Raw genomic sequence first — 26,120 nt, 5'->3', positions numbered from 1 at the left:
TAATATTCCCGATGGTGGTTGTGCTGCTTGCATGGACTAAACTCATGTCTTCTCTCCTGGTCTGTTTGTCTTATGTTGTTTTCACCTTAACATCATATGTTCAGAGTTGCCTTATGTCTAGACTAGAAACTCTACTGTACATGTAGTAAGTGTTCAGGAAATCATCCATGTGTGATGGCCCTGCTAACATACAGAGACCCATCTCCCTGTTCTGTGTCTCACATCTCATTTACATGGTGTGTGTGTGTGTGTACGTGCGCGTGGGCGTCTGTTTGTCAACTCTGTGTGTGTATGTGTGCCTGTGCATGCATGTGTGTGTGTTGTGTGTGTGTGTTCTCATCATCCCATTCATCTGAGACGTTGGATTCATCAGACACTCATCTGCATATGAGGGGCCTTGACACTGCATATGAGGGGCTTTGACCACCCCATTCCCCATCCCGTCCACTGACCTTCAACAAGTTAACATTTCCATTCCTATCTCATCCACTGACCTTCAACCAGATAACCTTTCCATTCCCCATCTCATCCACTGACCTTCAACCAGGTAACCTTTCCATTCCCCATCCGTCCACTGACCTTCAGCCAGGTAACTTTTCCATTCCCATTCCGTCCACTGACCTTCAACCAGGTAAGGTAACCTTTCCATTCCCATCCCGTCCACTGACCTTCAACCAGGTAAGACAACCTTTCCATTTCCAGCTCTCTCAAAGATCATCAGTCACACCTCAAGACCAGAGAAAGAGAAAAGAGAGAGAAACTTGTGAGCGAACAGTGTAGTTCTCAAGGTGTAAAGACAACAACTTGCTGAACCATATACAGTGCCTTCAATTACGTGTTAGTCATTTATCAGACACTCTTATCCTCTTAGCGCGAAGATCGCTAGCGGGATCAAATTCGACAAAATCCGGTGAAATCGGAATACAAAATCGTAATATTAAACATTCATTATTCATTAAACAAACATTATTAAACATTCAAAAAGGCTTTACGGCGAAAGCATAAATTTTGATTGTCTGAGGACAGCCCCATGTCAACATATCTTTCAAACCAGCACTAGCAACACAAAATCATAAATAGCGATAAAATAAATCACTTAACTTTGGAGATATTTCTCTGGTTGCAATCCCGAGGGTCCCAGCTACACAATGAATGGTCGTTTTGTTCAATAAAGTCCTTCTTTATATCCCAAAAACGAATTCAACAATCCAGTCTTTCAACATGCATACAAAGGATTCCAAAATGTTACCAGCAAAGTTCGTCCAAACTATGTTTTTTATTAATTGTCTAATATCTAAATAAAGGATAATATTTCAGACGGAGAATAGTATGTTCAATAGCAAAGGAAAAGAACGAAGAGTGCGCCCACATTCACGCTTGAAAAAATACTACTTTTGCCCTGGTGCTCATCTTGGAACGACAACAAATACTTAATTTTTCAAAAAAACAAGTCTTAAACCTTGTATAAAGACCGTTGACATCTAGTGGAAGCCATAGGAACTGCAGTCTGGAAGGCGGAAATAAGATCTTTCAATAGCATTGCATTGGAAGTCATTCCAAGCTCAACATTTTTTTTTACGGATCAATTTTACTCAGGTTTTCGCCTGCTATATCAGTTCTATTATACTGACAGACATTTTTTATCCAATCCTACCAATTATATGCATATCCTAGCTTCTGGGCCCGAGGAACAGGCAGTTTACTTTGGGCACGTCAGACAGGCGGAAATTCAGGAAACTAGCCTTACTCGCAGAGAGGTTAACCAGAGCGACTTACAGTTAGTCGCCCTAATTCACCCCTTATCACCCTCATCCTCTCCCCTATTTCAACCTTACTCTCCCTCATCCTCACCCCTATTTCACCCCTTGTCACCCTCATCCTCACTCCTGTTTCACCCATTATCTCCATCATCCTCACCCCTATTTCAACAATACTCTTCCTCATCGTCACCACTATTTCACCCCTTATCACCCTCATCCTCACCCCTATTCCACCCCTTATCTCTCTTACGCTAACCTCTAGTCCTGATTAAGATTTAAACCCCCCCACCTCGTCACTCTTTTAATCTCTCTTTTAAAGAAGATCTCCTTCACTGCCTCCCTCTCTGTGTGTCAGGATTGCTTCACATGTCTGATGTGTTAGATTGATCTTCTGTCCGGAGAGAGAAACTCCAGATGAGGTTTCATTTGAGAATGATCCCATCACATGGACGATTACTGCAGCAACAGCCCCTAAGGCTGTTTATACAGGTGAAGTCGGAAGCTTACATACACTTAGCTTGTAGTCATTAAAACTCGTTTTTCAACCACTCCACAAATTTCTTGTTAACAAACTATAGTTTTGGCAAGTCGGTTAGGACATCAACTTTGTGCATGACAAAAGTCATTTTCCCAACAATTGTTTACAGACAGATTATTTCACTTATAATTCACTGTATCACAATTCCTGTGGGTCAGAAGTCTGCAAACACTAAGTTGACTGTGCCTTTAAACAGCATGGAAAATTCCAGAAAATTATGTCATGGCTTTAGAAGCTTCTGATAGGCTAATTGACATCATTTGAGTCAATTGGAGGTGTACCTGTGGATGTATTTCAAGGCCTACCTTCAAACTCAGTGTCTCTTTGCTTGACATCATGGGAAAATCAAAAGAAATCAGCCAAGACCTCAGGAAAAAAATTGTAGACCTCCACAAGTCTGGTTCATCCTTGGGAGCTAGAGATGAATGTACTTTGGTGCGAAATGTGCAAATCAATCCCAGAGCAACAGGAAAGTACCTTGTGAAGATGCTGGATGAAACATGTACAAAAGTATCTATATCCACAGTAAAACAAGTCCTATATTGACATAACCTGAAAGGCCGCTCAGCAAGGAAGAAGCCACTGCTCCAAAACCGCCATAAAAAAGCTAGACTACAGTTTGCAAATGCACATGGGGACAAAGATCGTATTTTTGGGAGAAATGTCCTCTGGTCTGATGAAACAAAAATATAGCTGTTTGGCCATAATGAACATCATTATGTTTGGAGGAAAAAGGGTGAGGCTTGCAAGCCGAAGAACACCATCCCAACCTTGAAGCACGGGGGTGGCAGCATCATGTTATGGGGGTGCTTTACTGCAGGAGGGACTGGTGCACTTCACAAAAATGATGTGGATCTTTTGAAGCAACATCTCAAGACATCAGTCAGGAAGTTAAAGCTTTGTCGCAAATGAGTCTTCCAAATGGACAATGACCCCAAGCATACTTCCAAAGTTGTAGCAACATGGCTTAATTAAGGACAACAAAGTCAAGGTATTGGAGTGGCCATCACAAAGCCCTGACCTCAATCCCATAGAAAATTTGTGGGCAGAACTGAAAAAGCATGTGTGAGCAGGGAGGCCACTAAACCTGAGTCAGTTACACCAGCTCTGTCAGGAGAAATGGGCCAAAATTAACCCAAGTTATTGTCGGAAGCTTGTTGAAGGCTAACCGAAACGTTTGACCCAAGTTAAACAATTTAAAGGCAATGCTACCAAATACTAATTGAGTGTATGTAAACTTCTGACCCACTGGGAATGTGATGAAAGAAATAAAGCTGAAGTAAATAATTCTCTCTACCATTATTCTGACATTTCACATTCTTAAAATAATGTTGTGATCCTAACTGACCCAAGACAGGGAATTCTTACTAGGATTATTGTCAGGAATTGTGAAAAACTGAGTTTAAATGTATTTGGCTAAGGTGTATGTAAACTTCCGACTTCAACTGTATGTGCTCACGTAGAGAGTTTTCATAGGATAAATGCCATAGTATATTGCTCACTCTATATTTAACGTAAACGTTTTTCAGAACCAACATTTTGGTATTTGGCAATGTAAGTATTGTATATTAGTACAATCATAGTTAATAATGACCAGGGCAAAGGTAGTGTTCACAAAAGGCTTTTGGTGTATTCTGACATCAATATTCCTGTCATTAGAATCTCCTTGCTCAAGGATAAGCTGAGCCACAATGTGATTTTATACAGAATACATTTACACAGCATAGCCTGCTCTGTAGGTAGTATTGGCAGTAAAGAGCTCATTGCAAGTAAAAACCGTGGATCCAGTCAGTCCTGTAAAAGAACCATTGGTCTAATAGCATTAGTTGTACAAGTGTCCCAGTTGATAGGCTGGTTGATGAAGGCTCCCTCCTCTAACGGCTTTTTTGAGTCCCATTTGTCGAATTCCCTCAATTTTGTCTCTGGGCCCATAATTGCCTTTTTGTTCCGCAGATTCCTTCTTGAGAAAGCATTGGATTCGAGCCTCATTAATCAAACTACATTTATCTCTGTAATGTTTCTCAGCGGCCGGGTGAGGGATGTTATCAGACTGCCTGTGTTCCCTCATAATCACACTCCAAACCTCCACCAGAGAGAGGGGATATTTATGAGCAATACATCTCACAATGCCATTATGGAAATGCGAGCTAAGTAATCCACATCAACCCAACTTTTTAAGGCAGATTTTTTTTGTTGAGGGGTAGAGGCACTCCGTGTCTCAAAGTTCAATATGTTTACCCGAGCGTCTTTAAACTGCTGATGCTTAAAAATGGGTGGATTAGCACATTTTATCACACCATTGGCTGGGTATGCTGAGAGCAGTGAAAACTGATCGTGTCCCGTATTCAATACTCTAGAGATGAAATGTTTTGAAAGACGGGTCGATGGAATCCTGTCAAGTTCGTTTTTTATCTTCTGCCAGCTTTTTGCGTCGGTTGAACTGTCACACTTCATGCCTTTTGAGAAGTGAACGTAGAATCTCCAACTGCCTCTCACAACAAAGGTTAATAAACCTCATAGGGTTGAGGCCGATGCTCAATAAGTCAACTACTTACTCGACCTCAGTGCTCCAGCCATTACCACGAGCCCGTCCTCCCCAATTAAGATGCCACCAATCTCCTGTGCTTGACCTACTGTATGTTATTGCCTGACTCTCTTACGTTGTGGACACCAAATTAATCTCCATTCCTGATAAACAGTAAGAGCTGTTCTGATTGATGCTCTGTTCCTCAGAATTAGCTGTAGCCCTTTTTATGTTACAAAGCCCAGTATAACGCCATAATCATGTAAAGTTGACCATTTTCCTGGTGCAAATGAACTGACCTGACATGAATGAGCTTATAATTAGGAGGTAGCATTAGTCGTGCCCTCTCAACTATGTGTTTTCTGCATGCAAATGTAATCATCTGCTATTTAATCTCTGTGCCAGAACTCAATTTGAGGGTGACACTCATAAATATACATGGGTCACTAAGCTAAACGTCAATGAATACGATGAACGAACAAATTCAACTGAGGATACCTTTTTCTGAACACAAAATTCTTCAAAATCCCTGAAGTGTGTTTGGCTCATAATTGACTTCAGGCTGGGTTTGCATATGTGTTCATTTTGTTGTCCACCTGTATCGTGACATTTGGTGAGATGAAGTGAATGGGTTGCGTGACAGACTGTGAATGCCAGCTCGTCCTTGGAGACTATTCACCCAGATGAATGCAGCTAGGGAGAAGGCCAAGAGATACCATCCATAGCACATTTCTCTGAATAGCCAGATCTGATAAGCCAGAACAAAAAATAGCACTTCAAAAAAACAGATTGTTCCCCATAGAAAGTCTGACCTTTAATATTGGAAGCCATTTTCATTCCTGGCATAAACATCCCCCATGAAAACAAACTCTGAATGCGCTATTTCTGCAAGCCTTGGGGTATTAATATTTCAGTGGCAAAGAGGCAGAGTCCCATCTCTCATACACAGACTGGTCTTGTTTCAATTCATCACCAGCAACTCCATACGCTCATCAGGTCAAAGGCCTGGTTGTGTGTGAATTCTGTCTGTCCTATAAAGTCCACTTGGTTCTCGCCCTTTGACCCCCTAGTGTGTAACGTTTGGTTATCAAATCATATTATAACCCCAAAATACCATTTGCCTCATGTTAGATCGGTGTCACCTCAGCATTTTTAAAATAAATATTTCTGGATTTTTCTTTGAAGAGTTTTCAAAACTGTTCCTGGAGAGCTACCCTCCTGTAGGTTTTCACTCCATCCCCAGTTGTAACTAACCTGATTCAGTTTGTCAACCTGCTAATTATTAGAATCAATTGCGCTAGATGAGGGTTGGAGTGAAATCCTACAGGACGGTAGCTCTCCAGGAACAGGGTTGGAGTGAAAACCTACAGGATGCTAGCTCTCCAGGAACAAGGTTGGAGTGAAAACCTACAGGATGCTAGCTCTCCAGGAACAAGGTTTGAGTTAAAACCTACAGGATGGTAGCTCTCCAGGAACAAGGTTTGAGTTAAAACCTACAGCATGGTAGCTCTCCAGGAACAAGGTTTGAGTTAAAACCTACAGGAGGGTAGCTCTCCAGGAACAAGGTTGGAGTGAAAACCTACAGGATGGTAGCTTTCCAGGAACAGGGTTGGAGTTAAAAACCTATGTGGGGGGTAGCTCTCCAGGAACAGGGTTGGAGTTAAACCCTACAGGAGGGTAGCTCTCCAGGAACAGGGTGTTACTGTAATTTAATTATGCCAATGTGCTTTCATCAATTGAAAGCCCTTCATCTATTTTATGAGAATTTGTAAGATTTCTTGTTTCCATAAAATACACGCAGACCAGTCTTTCAATAATAGGTAATAGAATTTATTCTCGGAGCGCGCTACCACTTAATCACGTGCAGCAGTTTATATACAGATTATGACGTCATTTCATTGCTTTAACAGAATCCCCTCCTCTCGACCGGGACAAAGTAAGGTGAAAAGTTCATTCTAACTTACTAACACACTCCCAGATAACTTTTGACCCCTCAACATTATCGATCACCACTGAACTGACAGTTTTAATTAACAGAAAACCTAGGAATGCACTCACTGCCTTATCTAAAAACCCCAGAGCTAAGTTTCTGTAGGGTCAACCATAGGCTAACGACCTTATCTGTTTTCACAGTCCACAACCCATTCGTTTGATTCCTAGTTGGAATGGTGTTCATTAAACTTTTTATTACTCCTTGTCCATGTCACACAATTCCTTCTTATGAACTCATATTGTTAATCACTTATAAAACAGAGTATAAGTTTACTTAGTTACAATTCTATTGAAAATTGGGATACTGTTTATTCATTTATCCATAATAAATCCAACACAGGGTTGGAGTGAAAACCTACAGGATGTTAGCTCTCCAGGAACAGAGTTGGAGTTAAAACCTACAGGAGGGTAGCTCTCCAGGAACAGGGTTGGAGTGAAAACCTACAGGTGGGTAGCTCTCCAGGAACAGGGTTGGAGTGAAAACCTACAGGAGGGTAGCTCTCCAGGAACAAGGTTGAAGTGAAAACCTACAGCATGGTAGCTCTCCAGGAACAGAGTTGGAGTTGGAGGAGGAAACACAGGAGGGTAGCTGGAACAGAGTTGGAGTGAAAACCTACAGGATGGTAGCTCTCCAGGAACAAGGTTGGAGTGAAAACCTACAGCATGGTAGCTCTCCAGGAACAGAGTTGGAGTGAAAACCTACAGGATGGTAGCTCTCCAGGAACAGAGTTGGAGTGAAAACCTACAGGATGGTAGCTCTCCAGGAACAGGGTTGGAGTGAAAACCTACAGGATGGTAGCTCTCCAGGAACAGAGTTGGAGTGAAAACCTACAGGAGGGTAGCTCTCCAGGAACAGAGTTGGAGAGCCCTGCTCTACCATATCTCCATTGCCTCTCAGTCTACCTCTTTTAGTTCCACTACACACCTTCCATCTCACCATCTCTCTCTCCTGCTCACCCAGGCTTTCAGTGTCTAATGGAGATGGCAGAATGTACCAGAGAGATACAGGCTCAGATAAAGCTGTGATGGGACCTAAATTCTTTATGCGCCGTCCCCTACCAACTCATTCGGAATGCAAAACAAACAAGCCAAATTGACGCCTTTAATCAAACGCAGCCCCCTCCCAGCTCCCGGCTCAGATCCAAGGCTACCTCTGCCTCAGACATTATTTCTGTCATTCGTTTTGACGAGTGACAACTTTCTGAGGGATGGGTTGTGGTTATCACCTTAACTCTGTTTTTTTAAGCCTACCCATTCTGTCCAGATGAAGTCAGCAGAGTGACGAAGCTGATTTTGTCATATTGAGTGTGTACTCAAAGTTCCGTCTGTCTGAACATTCCAGATAGATAAAAAAGTGATGAATATTCAAGGCAAGGCCCAATACCGGTCTGCGGGAAGAGAAAGCGATGTTCTCATTCTGAGATGCCTCACAGAGACTATAGACTGTAGCTTAAAGGGCCAGGCTCATTCAGAACGACTTTAATATTCTCCCAACATGTCTTCCCTTTCTCACAGAGGCCTCGCTGCAGTGCAATGTAAAAGGGATCAGATAAGATGGATTTCTCAGTGTCATTTCGGTTTTCTAAAGAGCCTTTCTAAGGGATGGAGTTCTCCAAATGACAATGGGCTGAGATTGCATCATGCTGCAGCCACCCCACTTATCGCAAATTGCAAAGCCTAGTGTGCATTATTGCATGGCTATCTGTTCTTCCCCATAGAAGTCTATAGGATGCAGGTGACTTTGCTTGGGACTGCAGAGTAGTAGTTGAAAGTATCACGTTGATCCCCTGGTGGCCCCGCAATCCCTTCTAAAACCATTCGCCCAATTGCCTTTGTGCCACAGGGGGATATTTGACGTGAGCGGACTCATCCATATATATATTTCGGATCCTGTCCTCGGTTCAAGTCCTCAACTGAGCAGACATATGTCGAGAAACCTTGTGACAAGATGGAGAATAGCACCACATTTTTGTATGTTCTCAGAGAACATTGGAGAGATCAACCCATAGGGATAGTGTAAAGGGTTGACACAGTTGAACTGAAGAGGGTATAACTGACACATCCATCACATGCAAAGAAACTCAAGAAATATATAGAATTTGATTGTTCTGTGAAGAGAGTTGGTAAAGGTTCCATGCATTTTTTTTATCCCTACCCAAATCAAATCAGAACTGCCTTTTTATCTCACAGTCATTTATTTCCAGGCACAATTAATAGCTTTCAGGTTATTCAGTGTAGAAGAGAGAGTAGAGTGCATCTCAATTGCACCCACAGATAGTGGTTCTGATTTATTGACAATGAACGTTTTGGCCACACAGATATGAGACAGATACACATTTTTCTCCCTCTCCTAAATATGCCTTTTTATCCGTCAAGATCATTTACTATCAGCATCTCTTGCTGAAGACCCTGGCCGTGACCCCACTCTACTATACTGTATAATACCATGCTGCTGAAGACCCTGGCCGTGACCCCACTCTACTATACTGTATAATACCATGCTGCTGAAGACCCTATCTGTGACCCCACTCTACTATACTGTATAATACCATGCTGCTGAAGACCGTATCTGTGACCCCACTCTACTATACTGTATAATACCATGCTGCTGAAGACCGTATCTGTGACCCCCCTCTACTATACTGTATAATACCATGCTGCTGAAGACCCTGGCCGTGACCCTACTCTACTATACTGTATAATACCATGCTGCTGAAGACCGTATCTGTGACCCCCCTCTACTATACTGTATAATACCATGCTGCTGAAGACCGTATCTGTGACCCCACTCTACTATACTGTATAATACCATGCTGCTGAAGACCGTATCTGTGACCCCCCTCTACTATACTGTATAATACCATGCTGCTGAAGACCGTATCTGTGACCCCTCTCTACTATACTGTATAATACCATGCTGCTGAAGACCGTATCTGTGACCCCCTCTACTATACTGTATAATACCATGCTGCTGAAGACCGTATCTGTGACCCCACTCTACTATACTGTATAATACCATGCTGCTGAAGACCGTATCTGTGACCCCACTCTACTATACTGTATAATACCATGCTGCTGAAGACCCTGGCCGTGACCCTACTACTCTACTATACTGTATAATACCATGCTGCTGAAGACCCTGGCCGTGACCCTACTCTACTATACTGTATAATACCATGCTGCTGAAGACTGTATCTGTGACCCCACTCTACTATACTGTATAATACCATGCTGCTGAAGACCGTATCTGTGACCCCACTCTACTATACTGTATAATACCATGCTGCTGAAGACTGTATCTGTGACCCCACTCTACTATACTGTATAATACCATGCTGCTGAAGACCCTGGCCGTGACCCCACTCTACTATACTGTATAATACCATGCTGCTGAAGACCGTATCTGTGACCCCTCTCTACTATACTGTATAATACCATGCTGCTGAAGACCCTGGCCGTGACCCCACTCTACTATACTGTATAATACCATGCTGCTGAAGACCCTGGCCGTGACCCTACTCTACTATACTGTATAATACCATGCTGCTGAAGACCGTATCTGTGACCCCACTCTACTATACTGTATAATACCATGCTGCTGAAGACCGTATCTGTGACCCCACTCTACTATACTGTATAATACCATGCTGCTGAAGACCCTGGCCGTGACCCTACTCTACTATACTGTATAATACCATGCTGCTGAAGACCCTGGCCGTGACCCTACTCTACTATACTGTATAATACCATGCTGCTGAAGACCGTATCTGTGACCCCACTCTACTATACTGTATAATACCATGCTGCTGAAGACCGTATCTGTGACCCCACTCTACTATACTGTATAATACCATGCTGCTGAAGACCGTATCTGTGACCCCACTCTACTATACTGTATAATACCATGCTGCTGAAGACCCTGGCCGTGACCCCCTCTACTATACTGTATAATACCATGCTGCTGAAGACCGTATCTGTGACCCCCCTCTACTATACTGTATAATACCATGCTGCTGAAAACCCTGGCCGTGACCCTACTCTACTATACTGTATAATACCATGCTGCTGAAGACCCTGGCCGTGACCCTACTCTACTATACTGTATAATACCATGCTGCTGAAGACTGTATCTGTGACCCCACTCTACTATACTGTATAATACCATGCTGCTGAAGACCGTATCTGTGACCCCACTCTACTATACTGTATAATACCATGCTGCTGAAGACCCTGGCCGTGACCCTACTATACTGTACTATACTGTATAATACCATGCTGCTGAAGACCCTATCTGTGACCCCACTCTACTATACTGTATAATACCATGCTGCTGAAGACTGTATCTGTGACCCCACTCTACTATACTGTATAATACCATGCTGCTGAAGACCGTATCTGTGACCCCACTCTACTATACTGTATAATACCATGCTGCTGAAGACCGTATCTGTGACCCCACTCTACTATACTGTATAATACCATGCTGCTGAAGACCCTGGACCCCCTCTACTATACTGTGACCCCCCCTCTACTACTATACTGTATAATACCATGCTGCTGAAGACCGTATCTGTGACCCCCTCTACTATACTGTATAATACCATGCTGCTGAAGACCCTGGCCGTGACCCCCTCTACTATACTGTATAATACCATGCTGCTGAAGACCGTATCTGTGACCCCACTCTACTATACTGTATAATACCATGCTGCTGAAGACTGTATCTGTGACCCCCTACTATACTGTATAATACCATGCTGCTGAACCGTATCTGTGACCCCCTAATACTGTATAATACCATGCTGCTGAAGACCGTATCTGTGACCCCACTCTACTATACTGTATAATACCATGCTGCTGAAGACCGTATCTGTGACCCCCTCTACTATACTGTATAATACCATGCTGCTGAAGACCCTATCTGTGACCCCTCTACTATACTGTATAATACCATGCTGCTGAAGACCGTATCTGTGACCCCACTCTATACTGTATAATACCATGCTGCTGAAGACTATCTGTGACCCCTCTCTACTATACTGTATAATACCATGCTGCTGAAGACCGTATCTGTGACCCCCCTCTACTATACTGTATAATACCATGCTGCTGAAGACTGTATCTGTGACCCCACTCTACTATACTGTATAATACCATGCTGCTGAAGACCGTATCTGTGACCCCACTCTACTATACTGTATAATACCATGCTGCTGAAGACCGTATCTGTGACCCCACTCTACTATACTGTATAATACCATGCTGCTGAAGACCGTATCTGTGACCCCACTCTACTATACTGTATAATACCATGCTGCTGAAGACCGTATCTGTGACCCCACTCTACTATACTGTATAATACCATGCTGCTGAAGACCGTATCTGTGACCCCACTCTTCTATACTGTATAATACCATGCTGCTGAAGACCGTATCTGTGACCCCACTCTACTATACTGTATAATACCATGCTGCTGAAGACCGTATCTGTGACCCCACTCTACTATACTGTATAATACCATGCTGCTGAAGACCGTATCTGTGACCCCACTCTACTATACTGTATAATACCATGCTGCTGAAGACCGTATCTGTATAATACCACCCCCTCTACTATACTGTATAATACCATGCTGCTGAAGACCGTATCTGTGACCCCACTCTACTATACTGTATAATACCATGCTGCTGAAGACCCTGGCCGTGACCCTACTCTACTATACTGTATAATACCATGCTGCTGAAGACCATATCTGTGACCCCACTCTACTATACTGTATAATACCATGCTGCTGAAGACCGTATCTGTGACCCCACTCTCCGAGGGTTTTTCAGGGGGAGTTGCGACAGCAAAAAACATATTTCCAATTCACATGTGTGGAATACACACTTTTACCTGTGACATAGGACAAATACAAGCACCCACTAATATTATAATATTACTGTGCCTTGCAAAAGTATTCACCCTCCTTGGCGTTTTTCCTGTTTTGTTGCATTACAACCTGTAATTTAAATGTATTTTTATATGGATTTCATGTGATGACGTACACAAAATTCAAAAAAATTCAAAAACGAAAAGTGGTGCATGCATACAGTATGTATTCACCCCCTTTGCTATGAAGCCCCTAAATAATATCTGGCGCAATCAATTACCTTCAGAAGTCACATAATTAGTTAAATAAAGTCCACCTGTGTGCAATCTAAGTGTCACATGATCTGTCACATGATCACAGTATATATACACCTGTTCTGAAATGCCCCAGAGTCTGCAACACCACTAAGCAAGGGGCACCACCATGCAAGCGGCACTATGAAGACCAAGGAGCTCTCCAAACAGGTCAGGGACAAAGTTGTGGAGAAGTACAGATCAGGGTTCGGTTATAAAAAATATCAGAATCTTTGAACATCCCACAGAGCACTATTAAATCCATTGTAAAAAAAAATTGAAAGAATATGGAACCACAACAAACCTGCCAAGAGAGGGCTGCCCACCAAAACTCACGGACCAGGCAAGGAGGGCATTAGTCAGAGAGGCAACAAAGAGACCAAAGATAAACCTGAAGGAGCTGCAAAGCTCTACAGCGGAGATTGGAGTATCTGTCCATAGGACCACTTTAAGCTGTACACTCCACAGAGCTGGGCTTTACGAAAGAGTGTCCAGAAAAAATAAGCAAACATGTTTGGTGTTTGCCAAAAGGCATGTGGGAGACTCCCCAAACATATGAAATAAGTTACTCTGGTCAGATGAGACTAAAATTGAGCTTTTTGGCCATCAAGGAAAACGCTACGTCCGGAGCAAACACAACACCTCTCATTACCCCGAGAACCACATCCCCACAGCGAAGCATGGTGGTGGCAGCATCATGCTGTGAGGATGTTTTTCATTGGCAGGGACTGGGAAACTCGTCAGAATTGAAGGAATGATAAGGGGCGCTAATTACAGGGAAATTCTTGAGGGAAACCTGTTTCAGTCTTCCAGAGATTTGAGACTGGGACAGAGGTTTACCTTCCAGCAGGACAATGACCCTAAGCATAGTGCTATTGCAACACTTGAGTGGTTTAAGGGGAAACATTTAAATGTCTTAGAATGGCCTAGTCAAAACCCAGACCTCAATCCAATTGAGAATCTATGGTAGGACTTAAAGATTGCTATACACCAGCGGAACCCATCCAACTTGAAGAAGCTGGAGCAGTTTTGCCATGAAGAATGGGCAAAAATCCCAGTGGCTGGATGTGCCAAGCATATAGAGACATATCCCAAGAGACTTGCAGCTGTAATTGCTGCAGAAGGTGTCTCTACAAAGTATTGACTCTGGGGGGATGAATAGTTATACACGCTCAAGTTTTCAGTTTTTTTGTCTTATTTCTTGTTTGTTTCACAATAAAAATATGTTGTATCTTCAAAGTGGTAGGCATGTTGTGTAAATCAAATGATACAAAACCCCCAAAAATCTATTTTAATTCCAGGTTGTAAGGCAACAAAATAGGAAAAATGCCAAGGGGGGTGAATATTTTCGCAAGCCACTGTATATATATATATATATATATATATATATATATATATATATATATATATATATATATATATATATAAAATATATATTAGCACTTTCCCCTTAAACCACTCAAGTGTTGCATTAGCACTATGCTTATATATATAATAGAATGCGCTGCCAACCTAAAACAGACACAATTATTATTATTAAATTGATAATACCTATCACATAATGCCTCCTTCATACAGGCACCTTTCATTTTGTCATTTAATTTCTCCTTCATATTCTACCCTCTTACTTTTTTGTCTAACTCATTCCCTCATTCTGTTTCCCTCCATCTCTCTCTTTACCTCCCTCTCTCTCTTTACCTCCCTATCTCTCTTTACCTTCCTCTCTCTCTTTACTTCCCTTTCTCTTTACCTCTCTCTTTACCTCTCTCTCTTTACATCCCTTTCTCTTTACCTCTCTCTCTTTACCTCCCTTTCTCTTTACCTCTCTCTTTACCTCTCTCTCTTTACCTCCCTTTCTCTTTACCTCTCTCTCTTTACCTCTCTCTTTACCTCTCTCTTTACCTCCTTCTCTCTCTTGACCTCCCTCTCTCTTTCAGTTCTGATATTGATATTATGTGCACCATGGAGGGTGAATTTTGAAAGTGTAAAAACTTTGTTAATTATAAGGCAGCCTCTCTCTCCGTGCTGATTGATCCCGCTGTACACCAAAAGGATTATGGGTCTCGTAGGTGCTATATTTGCGGTGTCTTGTCACCCACCATTACTTTTCTTTGCTCTGAGTAAATGTTCAGGTGTCCAATATTTTTCCTCTCTAATGACCATTTTTTTTGTGTTGAGGGAGTGATAAATTGTCCGTACCATTTTTGTGACCTTAACGTTTACATGTTCAGGTTCATGTCCATTTGCATTAGATCCTATCAATGTCATTGTGTTTCAAAGGTCGTCATGGTCACCTCTTGTCATTTGGAGTAACTGCAGCCTTATTTGATTGGAAAGTATCACATTCATTGTATTTTTGGCAATTTAAAGAAGAGGTATTCAGGGCATGTCTTTGTAAATGTGGATGCTGGTGTTTAGAGACGGCATCTTGTTCATCTTGAGGGAGAACCACGTGCTAAGTGGTATTATGGATGTCCTTTGAATTTGTGTTGTCTTCCTGCTTTTATCTCCAACTCCTCTGCCTACAGCCAAATCCCCTCTTCATGTCATAGAATGTTTTGTTACCCAACTGCCTTGTACTGTCAACTGCTGCATGTAGCGTTCAAATATCCAAGCAGCTCAGTTTCACTCATACCTCTCCTGTCTCCCTCTCCTCCTTGTTTTCCAGATCGAAATGTTAGAGCACAAATACGGCGGCCACCTCATCTCCCGCCGCGCTGCCACCAAGATCCAGACCGCCTTCCGCCAGTACCAGCTCAGCAAGAACTTCGAGAAGATCCGCAACTCCCTGCTGGAGAGTCGCCTGCCGCGGCGCATCTCCATGCGCAAGGTGCGCGTGCAGAACGCTGAGGGCTTCTCTGCCGAGCGGGCGCTGGCCGAAGGCTGCAGCCTGGCGGGTATCCCCCTAGTGCGCTCGCCATCACTGCCCGCCACAGTGGGCGGCACCCTGACCGACCTGGAGGACTCATTCACAGAGCAGGTGCAGTCGTTGGCAAAGTCCATTGACGACGCACTCAGCAACTGGAGCCTGAAGACCATGTGCTCCCTCCAGGAAGGAGGGGCCTACCAGTTCAGTGCAGAGTCCTTCAGTGCGGCCGGGGGAGGAGGGGAAGTGGGAGGAGGAGGGTTGGACCAGGCTTTTCTCCAGAGCATATCAGGTGGGGAGAATACAGGCGACCTGCCCCGCAGCGCCAGCAAGCTGCTGATGGCCTTCCGCGACGTGACCGTTCAGATTGACAATCAGAACTTCCGCATGTCCTCCTCCGTCATGGAGTCATCGGCCTCTGTCTCCATGGGCAACTGCGTCCAGCAGCAGCAGGGGGGTGCAGCCACCACCCCCACCATGCCCACCGCTCCCCCGCCCTCACCCCCTAAAAAACACTCCCCTCCTCCCCCTGAAGAGGTCACCGCCGAACCCACAGACCCTCCTGTCCCTCCCCACGAGCCACCTCCGCCCCCGGAACCAGTGGTAGAAGGAGAGGGGCAGGACGCCGACTTCCCTGCGCCCCCGCCCAGTGAAGAGGAGCTAGAGGAGGAGGAGGGCCAGCAACCCCCCTTGACCCCCCTGGACAAACTAGCCAACCCACAGACCCCGGAGGTGGTCATCCAGCCCGTCCAGCCACCTCAACCCCAGGATGGTGCACCCTCAGTGGCAACCCCATCCACCGAGGCTCTGGAGGCCAAGCGGAGCGGCTCGGAGATGGCTGAAACCAGTTCCGAGCAGATAAGCTGCAGCAACAGCACTTCCACGGAGGCACGCTCGGCATCGGAGGCCTCATCCAAGGAGGCCCTGCAGGCCATGATCCTCAGCCTGCCGCGCTACCACTGTGAGAACCCGGCCAGCTGCAAGTCTCCCACACTCTCCACCGACGTCATGCGCAAGCGCCTCTACCGCATCGGCCTCAACCTTTTCAATGTGTGAGTACCAAACCATTCCCTCCTCACCCAGGCTGGGTTAGTGAAAGAAATATTGTGGACTTTAGGTGATGATGCTATTGCTAACATCTAGCCAGTGATCTGCGAATGGGAGTGAACTGACAAAAATTCATCCATGGACAAACAATGCTCTTACATGACACACACACACACACACACACACACACACACACACACACACACACACACACACACATATAAGGGTGGGGGTTTACAATCATGGATCTCACCATGAGACAGCACTTTATTACAAGGAGGCTTAAAAATATATGAGAAAAGAAAGACCTCTTCAGTTCTCCCAATTTAAAAAAGGGAAGCATCTTCTGTAAGTTTCTCCATGATTTTCACTGCTCTCAGCTTGCATCTCTCTCTTTCTCCCTGCCCCTCTCTCTTTCTGACTACACATATCATTCTCTATTTACAGCTCTCACACTAAACATATCTTTCTCTATTTACACCATCTCTCTCTCTCTGCCCTTTTCCTCCCCCTCTCTCTCTCTCCCTCCCTGCAGCTGTGGTTAACCGCCTCTGTTCTGCAGAGCGCCTGTCACCTTCTGTTTGTCTTCGCGCCCAGAAATATCTTCTCTCTTTTATCTGCGGCTGTCTCCTCTCCCCTTATATGGTCCATATCCACATAAGCCGAGATCAGCCTGGAGAGGGAGAAACTGTATGCCATGATCCCCAGATTAGAATACCACAGATGGAGTCATTAAGGGACGTCTCTATATTGTCCTCTAATAGTTCCTCCCAGAACGAGAGGGCGAGAGAGTGTGAGGGAGAAGGTGGTGGGGAGAGGGGGATAAGGAGATTGGGAGAGAGCTGCAGAAACGGCCTCCATGTAAAAGCTCACATGCTGCAGACACACACACACACACACACACACACAAATATAAACACACACACACACACAATTATATACACACACACAAATACACTGCATTCGGAAAGTATTCAGACCCCTTTTTTCCCCTACATTTTGTTATGTTACAACCTTATTCAAAAAATTGATTTAATTAATTTTTGTTCCTCATCAATCTACACACAATACCTCATAATGACAAAGCAAAAATATTTTTTTTGACATTCAGACCCTTTGCTATGAGACTCGAAATTGAGCTCAGTTGCATCCTGTTTCCATAGATCATCCTTGAGATGTATCTACAACTTGATTGGAGTCTGCTGTAAATTCTATTTATTGGGCGTGACTTGGAAAGGCACACACCTGTCTATGTAGGGTCCCACTGTTGACAGTGCACGTCAAAGCAAAAACCAAGCCATGTCGAAGGAATTGTTTGTAGAAGGGTACCAAAACATTTCCGCAGCCTTGAAGGTCCCCAAGAACCTTTAAGAATAATTTAAGAATCATTCTTAAATGGAAGAAGTGTGGAACCACCTGACTGTCCAAACTGAGAAATTGGGAGAGAAGGGCTTTGGTCAGGGAGGTGGCCAAGAACCCGGTGGTCCTCTGCGGAGATGGGAGAACCTTCCAGAAGGACAACCATCTTTGCAGCACTCCACCAATCAGGCCTTCATGGCTAAATTCCCAATCTGGCCCTCAAACCATCACGGTCACCTAATAATCCCCAGTTTACAATTGGCTCATTCATCCCCCTCCTCTCCCCTGTAACTATTCCCTGGGTCGTTGCTGCAAATGAGAACGTGTTCTCAGTCAACTTACCTGGTAAAATAACAGATAAATAAATAAATAAAATAAATGGTAGAGTGGCCAGACAGAAACCACTCCTCAGTAAAAGGCACATGACAGCCCACTTGGAGTTTGCCAAAAGGCACCTAAAGGACTCTCAGACCATGAGAAACAAGATTCTCTGGTCTGATGAAACTAATGTCTGACGTGGCATTTGGCCTGAATGCCAAGCGCCACAACTGGAGGAAACCTGGCACGTGGGAAACCTGGCACAATCCCTACGGTGAAGCATAGTGGTGGCAGCATCATGCTGTGGGGATGTTTTTCTGCGTCAGGGACTGGGAGACTATTCAGGATTGAAGCGAAGATGAAAGGAGCAAAGTACAGAGAGATCCTTGATGAAAACCTGCTCCTGAGAGGTTTTCAGACTGGGGCGAAGGTTAAACTTTCAACAGGACAACAACACTAAGCACACAGCCAAGACAATGCAGGAGTGGCTTTGGTCTCTGAATGTCCTTGGGTGACCCAGACAGATCCTGGACTTGAACCTAATCGAACATCTCCGGAGATACCAGAAAATAGCTCTGCAGCAACGCTCCCCATCCAAACTGACAGAGCTTGAGAAGATCTGCAGAGAAGAATGGGAGAAACTCCCCAAATACAGGTGTCAAATCAAATCAAATGTTATTAGTCACTTGCGCCGATTACAACAGGTTGTAGACCTTTCAGTGAAATGCTTACTTACGAGCCCCTAACCAACAATGCAGTTCAGAAACATATTGTTAAGAATAAGAAATACAAGTAACAAGTAATTAAAGAGCTGCAGTAAAATAACAATAGCAAGACTATACACAGAGGGGTACCGGTACAGAGTCCATGTAAGGGGGCAGTGGTTAGATGAGGTAATATGTACATGTAGGTAGAGTTATTATGTGACAATGCATAGATGACAACAACAGAGAGTAGCAGAGGTGTAAAAGGGGGGCAGTGAAAATAGTCTGGGTGACCATTTGATTAGATGTTCAGGAGTCTTATGGCTTGGGGGTAGAAGCTGTTTAGAAGCATGCCAAGCTTGTAGCGTCATAACCAAGTAGACTCGAGGCTGTAATCACTGCCAAAGGTGCTTCAACAAAGTACTGAGTAAAGGGTCCGAATGCATATATAAATGTGATATTTAAAAATATATATATCTTAGCAAAATTACTAAAAAAGACTGTTTTCGCTTTGTCATTATGTGGTATTATTGTGTGTAGATTGATGAGAGAAAAAAACAATTGAATACATTTTAGAATAAGGTAACGTAACAAAATGTGGAATAAGTCAAGGGGTCTGAATACTTCCCAAATGCACGGTACCCACACACACACACACACACACACACACAAATACACACACACACACACACACAATTACACACACAAATACACACATGTGCAAATATACATACACACACACACACACACACACACACACACACACACACACACACACACACACACACACAAAGTGCTGGTGTCTTTGTAAAAAACCCACGTGAGATCAGAAGGCTTTAATGGGGCTCTCCAGACAGACTAAAAGAGCTGGACCAGCACTTTCTCTGCTGTTTGAGGAGGAGGGAACAGGATGAAGAGGTGTCTAGGGCTCCTCTCATTTACACTGTATCTCCCAGAGAGAGGGACAAAGAACGAGAGAGAGAATGAGAGAGGAAGAAAGAACGAGAGAGAATGAGAGGGAGAGAAAGAACGAGAGAGAGAATGAGAGAAGGAGAAAGTACGAGAGAGAGAATGAGAGACTACAGAATGTGGGATAGAATGAAAAGAGTGAAATTAACATGTGAACAGATGATAGAATGAGAATGACAGAGGGAAAGAATGAAACAACTGGCATGGAAGGAGTGGGATAGAAAGAGAAGGGGAGAGAAAGAGGCACATTTTCAAATCATCTTTCGAAGATTCACATCCTCTCGCCTCTCCTCCTCCTCAAAACGCATAGGAAAGACTAAAGGAGATAAATCCAGAGAGAGAGAGAGAGAGAGATAGAGAGAGAACAGTATTTGTAAGGTTGTTCTGAGTTTACTCATCTGAAACTATTCCCAGCACCTTGTTAATTATTCATGTTATTTATATGAACATTCTGATGGATGTTTAAAGCGATTTCAGCTCCATAGATCGTATGAAAATCCTATATTCCCCCAACTGATGTCTTTTGAAAGTATACGGATAACACAAAGATTATCCTAGGCATACATTTAAAGCACATTCATTCATGAAATACATGCACACACCCAATTATGCTAATCTGACATCCATTTTGTGATTACTCATAAAATAGCTTCTTCTGTGTTTTGCACCTCCTAGCGTTATTATGTCATACTGAATACACATAGATTACAGAAGACAAGGATGCTTGGCAACTGTGACCAAACATCTCCCTTTTCAATCAGTGTTCAAATCCTCCTTCAAGAATAGTTCCGTCATATGCTGACGAGATGTCTGGTATCAATACTGTCTCAACACACATCGAGTGTGAATGATCATGCATTTAATATATGGTAATATTGAAGTTCTTGCAGGATATTTCCATATAACACCATCTCTGCGTTGCCCATCTACATGAGACTCAAGTCATTAGCAAGTTTGAGATTCCCAGTTACTACTGGTGTTATAGGGTAGTGTGCAGAAGAATTCAGGATCTGTGGCAGAGTAAAAGGAGCCCCTCCTGTTATATGCTTTTAATTCAGCAGCACTGAACACTTCCCTCTGCATTCAACTAGCCACCATGCCCACTCCTCAGCTCAGCCACCATGCCCACTCCTCAGCTCAGCCACCATGCCCACTCCTCAGCTCAGCCACCATGCCCACTCCTCAGCTCAGCCACCATGCCCAGCTCCTCAGCCACCATGCCACCAGCCACCATGCCCACTCCTCAGCTCAGCCACCATGCCCACTCCTCAGCCACCATGCCCTCCTCAGCTCAGCCACCATGCCCACTCCTCAGCTCAGCCATGCCATGCCCCACCATCCCACTCAGCTCAGCCACCATGCCCACTCCTCAGCTCAGCCACCATGCCCACTCCTCAGCTCAGCCACCATGCCCACTCTCAGCCACCATGCCCACTCCTCAGCTCAGCCACCATGCCCACTCCTCAGCTCAGCCACCATGCCCACTCCTCAGCTCAGCCACCATGCCCACTCAGCCACCATGCCCACTCCTCAGCTCAGCCACCATGCCCACTCCTCAGCTCAGCCACCATGCCCACTCCTCAGCTCAGCCACCATGCCCACTCCTCAGCTCAGCCACCATGCCCAGCTCAGCCACCATGCCCACTCCTCAGCTCAGCCACCATGCCCACTCCTCAGCTCAGCTCACCACCATGCCCACTCCTCAGCTCAGCCACCATGCCCACTCCTCAGCTCAGCCCCATGCCCATGCTCCTCAGCTCAGCCACCATGCCCACTCCTCAGCTCAGCCACCATGCCCACTCCTCAGCTCAGCCACCATGCCCAGCTCAGCCACCATGCCCACTCCTCAGCTCAGCCACCATGCCCACTCCTCAGCTCAGCCACCATGCCCACTCCTCAGCTCAGCCACCATGCCCAGCCACCAGCCCCACCATGCCCACTCCTCAGCTCAGCCACCATGCCCACTCCTCAGCTCAGCCACCATGCCCACTCCTCAGCTGCCCACTCCTCAGCTCAGCCACCATGCCCACTCCTCAGCTCAGCCACCATGCCCACTCCTCAGCTCAGCCACCATGCCCACTCCTCCTCAGCCACCATGCCCACTCCTCAGCTCAGCCACCATGCCCACTCCTCAGCTCAGCCACCATGCCCACTCAGCTCAGCCACCATGCCCACTCCTCAGCTCAGCCCCATGCCCCTCAGCTCAGCCACCATGCCCACTCCTCAGCTCAGCCAGCCCACTCCTCAGCAGCCACCATGCCCACTCAGCTCAGCCCATGCCCACTCCTCAGCTCAGCCACCATGCCCACTCCTCAGCTCAGCCACCATGCCCACTCCTCAGCTCAGCCACCATGCCCACTCCCCATGCCCACTCCTCAGCTCAGCCACCATGCCCACCCAGCTCCTCAGCTCAGCCACCATGCCCACTCCTCAGCTCAGCCACCATGCCCACTCCTCAGCTCAGCCACCATGCCCACTCCTCAGCTCAGCCACCATGCCCACTCCTCAGCTCAGCCTCTCCTCCCATGCAGCATAAGAGACATTTTCCATTTCAATTCTGCTGCTTTTTCCTTTTGACTGCTCAGTCCGTTTTAAATTCAATTGCCGTTCTGCCATTCACTCTGCCTAGTGAAAAGTGACTAAGTCAAGCCCAGATAAGGACTCCCAAGACAAGTGTCAGACAGATGCATGATGGGTACACGGCAGGGGGCGGCTGTAGGGGGGAGCAGTGGGGGGGAGCAAACAGCACACCTGGAAATATCTCTGAAAGGAGAAGACTTGACACGAAATTAACCTCCTACCATGGGAGTATCCTCAAGGGCCCGGGCTACCCCTCTTTGAAGATAATGGTTCGGGCTATTCTCCATCTGTAGATATTAAGAGTGAAAAAGGCCATTGACTGCCTAGATGGAACCAATCAGTCAGAGTACAAAAGGGGTGGATCCTAAGAATAATGGCAACCGTCCAAAGCCCGAATTCCTCATTAGCAATTCCGTTGCAAGTGGAGGATGTAATTAAAAGTTCCAGGCCACTGAGGGAATTCGGGCCATGGGAAATGTCCTGAAAAGTTTTGAGAACATTGGGTTGAAGCAGCATATTTTCCCCCTCCCTCCCTCGCTAGTGCGATTCTTTCCCACATCCAAAATATCAGAAGTATCCAACATACTGGATGTTCCTAACTCCTAACTCGTAATGAATGTTCGTTGAGATGGAAGTAATGGTGCAGTGTGGTGGAATGAGTGGCAGATGAGGGGTCCTCGGAGCTGAGTGCTGAGTCACCGGAGACTCCAGGTGCATATGCCTGCTCAAAAATGCCCTATCATCACAGTGTCTGACAGGGCTCAGCTAACACTCATTCTCAAAAAAGTATTTCTCAAAATTCCAGGAACTTTCAATAAACTCCCTAGTTTTTCTGAAATCCTGGTTGGAGGATCCCGGAATCAGGAAGAAATAAGCAGGAAATTCGGAATCCTCCAACCAGGATTTCTAGAAAACCAGGGAATTTAACCTTAGTTATCAAAACAAGTGAAATCTAATTGTATTAGTCACATGCGCCGAATACAACTTACTTACAGTGAAATACTTACTTACAAGCCCCGAACCAACAGTGCAGTTTCTAAAAAATACAGTTAAGTTATGTCATTGACAGAAGGCGCATCCATTTTTATTTTGTCCTTATCTCACTCTCCCCTCAAATGCAGAGGTATGGTTTGTTGAGCTAATTCAGCTAACCTGGCTAGTAGTATCTCGTGTATTATGCTAAGGAAAGCTAATTTGGCTAACCTGACTAATATCCTGTCTGTATAGACTATGGTAGGAAGAGCTAATATGTTAATATCCTGTTTATGTATACCCTATGGTAGGAAGAGCTAATATGTTAATATCCTGTTTATGTATACCCTATGGTAGGAAGAGCTAACCTGGCTAATATCCTTGTCACGCCCTGACCATAGAGAGCTTTTATTCTCTATGTTGGTTAGGTCGGTGTGTGATTTAAGGGTGGGTTATCTAGGTGAATTATATTTCTATGTTGGCCTAGTATGGTTCCCAATCAGAGGCAGCTGTTTATCGTTGTCTCTGATTGGGGATCATATTTAGGTAGCCATTTTCCCATTGTGCTTTGTGGGATCTTGTCTATGTATAGTTGCCTGTGAGCATTATATTAGCGTCACATTTCATTTGTTCTTTAAAGTTTTATATTCCAAAATAAAGGATGGAAACATACCACGCTGCATCTTGGTCCACTCCTTATAACGATCGTGGCAATCCTGCTCATATACACTATGGTAGGAAGAGCTAATATGCTTAATATCCTGCTCATATACACTATGGTAGGAAGAGCTAATATGCTTAATATCCTGTCATATACACTATGGTAGGAAGAGCTATATGTTAATATCCTGTTCATATACACTATGGTAGGAAGAGCTAATATGCTTAATATCCTGTTTATATACACTATGGTAGGAAGAGCTAATATGCTTAATATCCTGTTTATATACACTATGGTAGGAAGAGCTAATATGCTTAATATCCTGTTTATATACACTATGGTAGGAAGAGCTAATATGCTATATCCTGCTCATATACACTATGGTAATATCCTGTTTATTATACACTATGGTAGGAAGAGCTATATGGAAGAGCTAATATACTTAATATCCTGTTTATATACACTATGGTAGGAAGAGCTAATTATCCTGCTTATTAATAGGAAGAGCCTGTTTATATATACACTATGGTAGGAAGAGCTATTTATATGCTTATTTTCCACATGCTTTGCATCACTATGGTAGGAAGAGCTAATATGCTTAATACCCTGCTCATATACACTATGGTAGGAAGAGCTAATATTTGCTTAATATCCTGCTCATATATACACTATGGTAGGAAGAGATAATATGCTTAATAATCCTGCTCATATACACTATGGTAGGAAGAGCTAATATGCTTAATATCCTGTTCATATACACTATGGTAGGAAGAGCTAATATGCTTAATATCCTGTTCATATACACTATGGTAGGAAGAGCTAATATGCTTAATATCCTGTTCATATACACTATGGTAGGAAGAGCTAATATGCTTAATACCCTGTTCATATACACTATGGTAGGAAGAGCTAATATGCTTAATACCCTGTTCATATACACTATGGTAGGAAGAGCTAATATGCTTAATATCCCTGTTCATATACATATGGTAGGACCTATATGTTCATATACACTATGGTAGGAAGAGCTAATATGCTTAATATACCTGTTCATATACACTATGGTAGGAAGAGCTAATATGCTTAATATCTGTTCATATACCTATGGTAGGAAGAGCTGTTCATATACACTATGGTAGGAAGAGCTAATATGCTTAATACCCTGTTCATATACACTATGGTAGGAAGAGCTAATATGCTTAATATCCTGTTCATATATACACTATGGTAGGAAGAGCTAATATGCTTAATATCCTGTTCATATACACTATGGTAGGAAGAGCTAATATGCTTAATATCCTGTTTATATATACACTATGGTAGGAAGAGCTAATATGCTTAATATCCTATTTATATATACACTATGGTAGGAAGAGCTAACCTGGCTAATATCCTGTTCATATACACTAGTGAGCTGTGAATAGAAAGCAGTGGTCTCAGGAATAGATTTGGATTTCAGCGATTTCGTAACCTTTTCATTGTGCGATTGCCAACCGGCATTGGTAACAGAACAAGTATGGGTTTGCGTGTCTACATCTGCCAGCCTCCTACTTCATTTGTCATGTGTTTGTCATGAAAGGCAGCGAATAATCCACACATATGGTAAATAGCTCAAAAAAGTGCTCTTTTATGCCGATTGTGTTTTTGAAAAGCAACCATTGTGGC

At 44.2% G+C, this 26,120-nt stretch overlaps 1 protein-coding gene across 5 annotated transcripts in view; it reads left to right on the top strand.

Annotated features, from left to right (window-relative positions):
• Window positions 1–26,120, top strand: part of iqsec3a (IQ motif and Sec7 domain ArfGEF 3a) — a 193,652-nt gene that overhangs the window by 102,961 nt on the left and 64,571 nt on the right. For all 5 annotated transcript variants that reach the window (XM_042318541.1, XM_042318545.1, XM_042318542.1 and 2 more), the window contains one exon: window positions 15,648–16,897. In XM_042318541.1, the coding sequence (XP_042174475.1) occupies window positions 15,648–16,897 (1,250 nt within the window). The remainder of the gene's footprint in view (window positions 1–15,647; window positions 16,898–26,120) is intronic.

This window comes from Oncorhynchus tshawytscha, unplaced genomic scaffold (genome assembly GCF_018296145.1).
Source record: "Oncorhynchus tshawytscha isolate Ot180627B unplaced genomic scaffold, Otsh_v2.0 Un_contig_1741_pilon_pilon, whole genome shotgun sequence".
Taxonomy (NCBI): Eukaryota; Metazoa; Chordata; class Actinopteri; order Salmoniformes; family Salmonidae; genus Oncorhynchus; species Oncorhynchus tshawytscha.
Note: the sequence above shows the minus strand (reverse complement) of the source record. Positions and strands in the feature narration are given on the sequence as shown.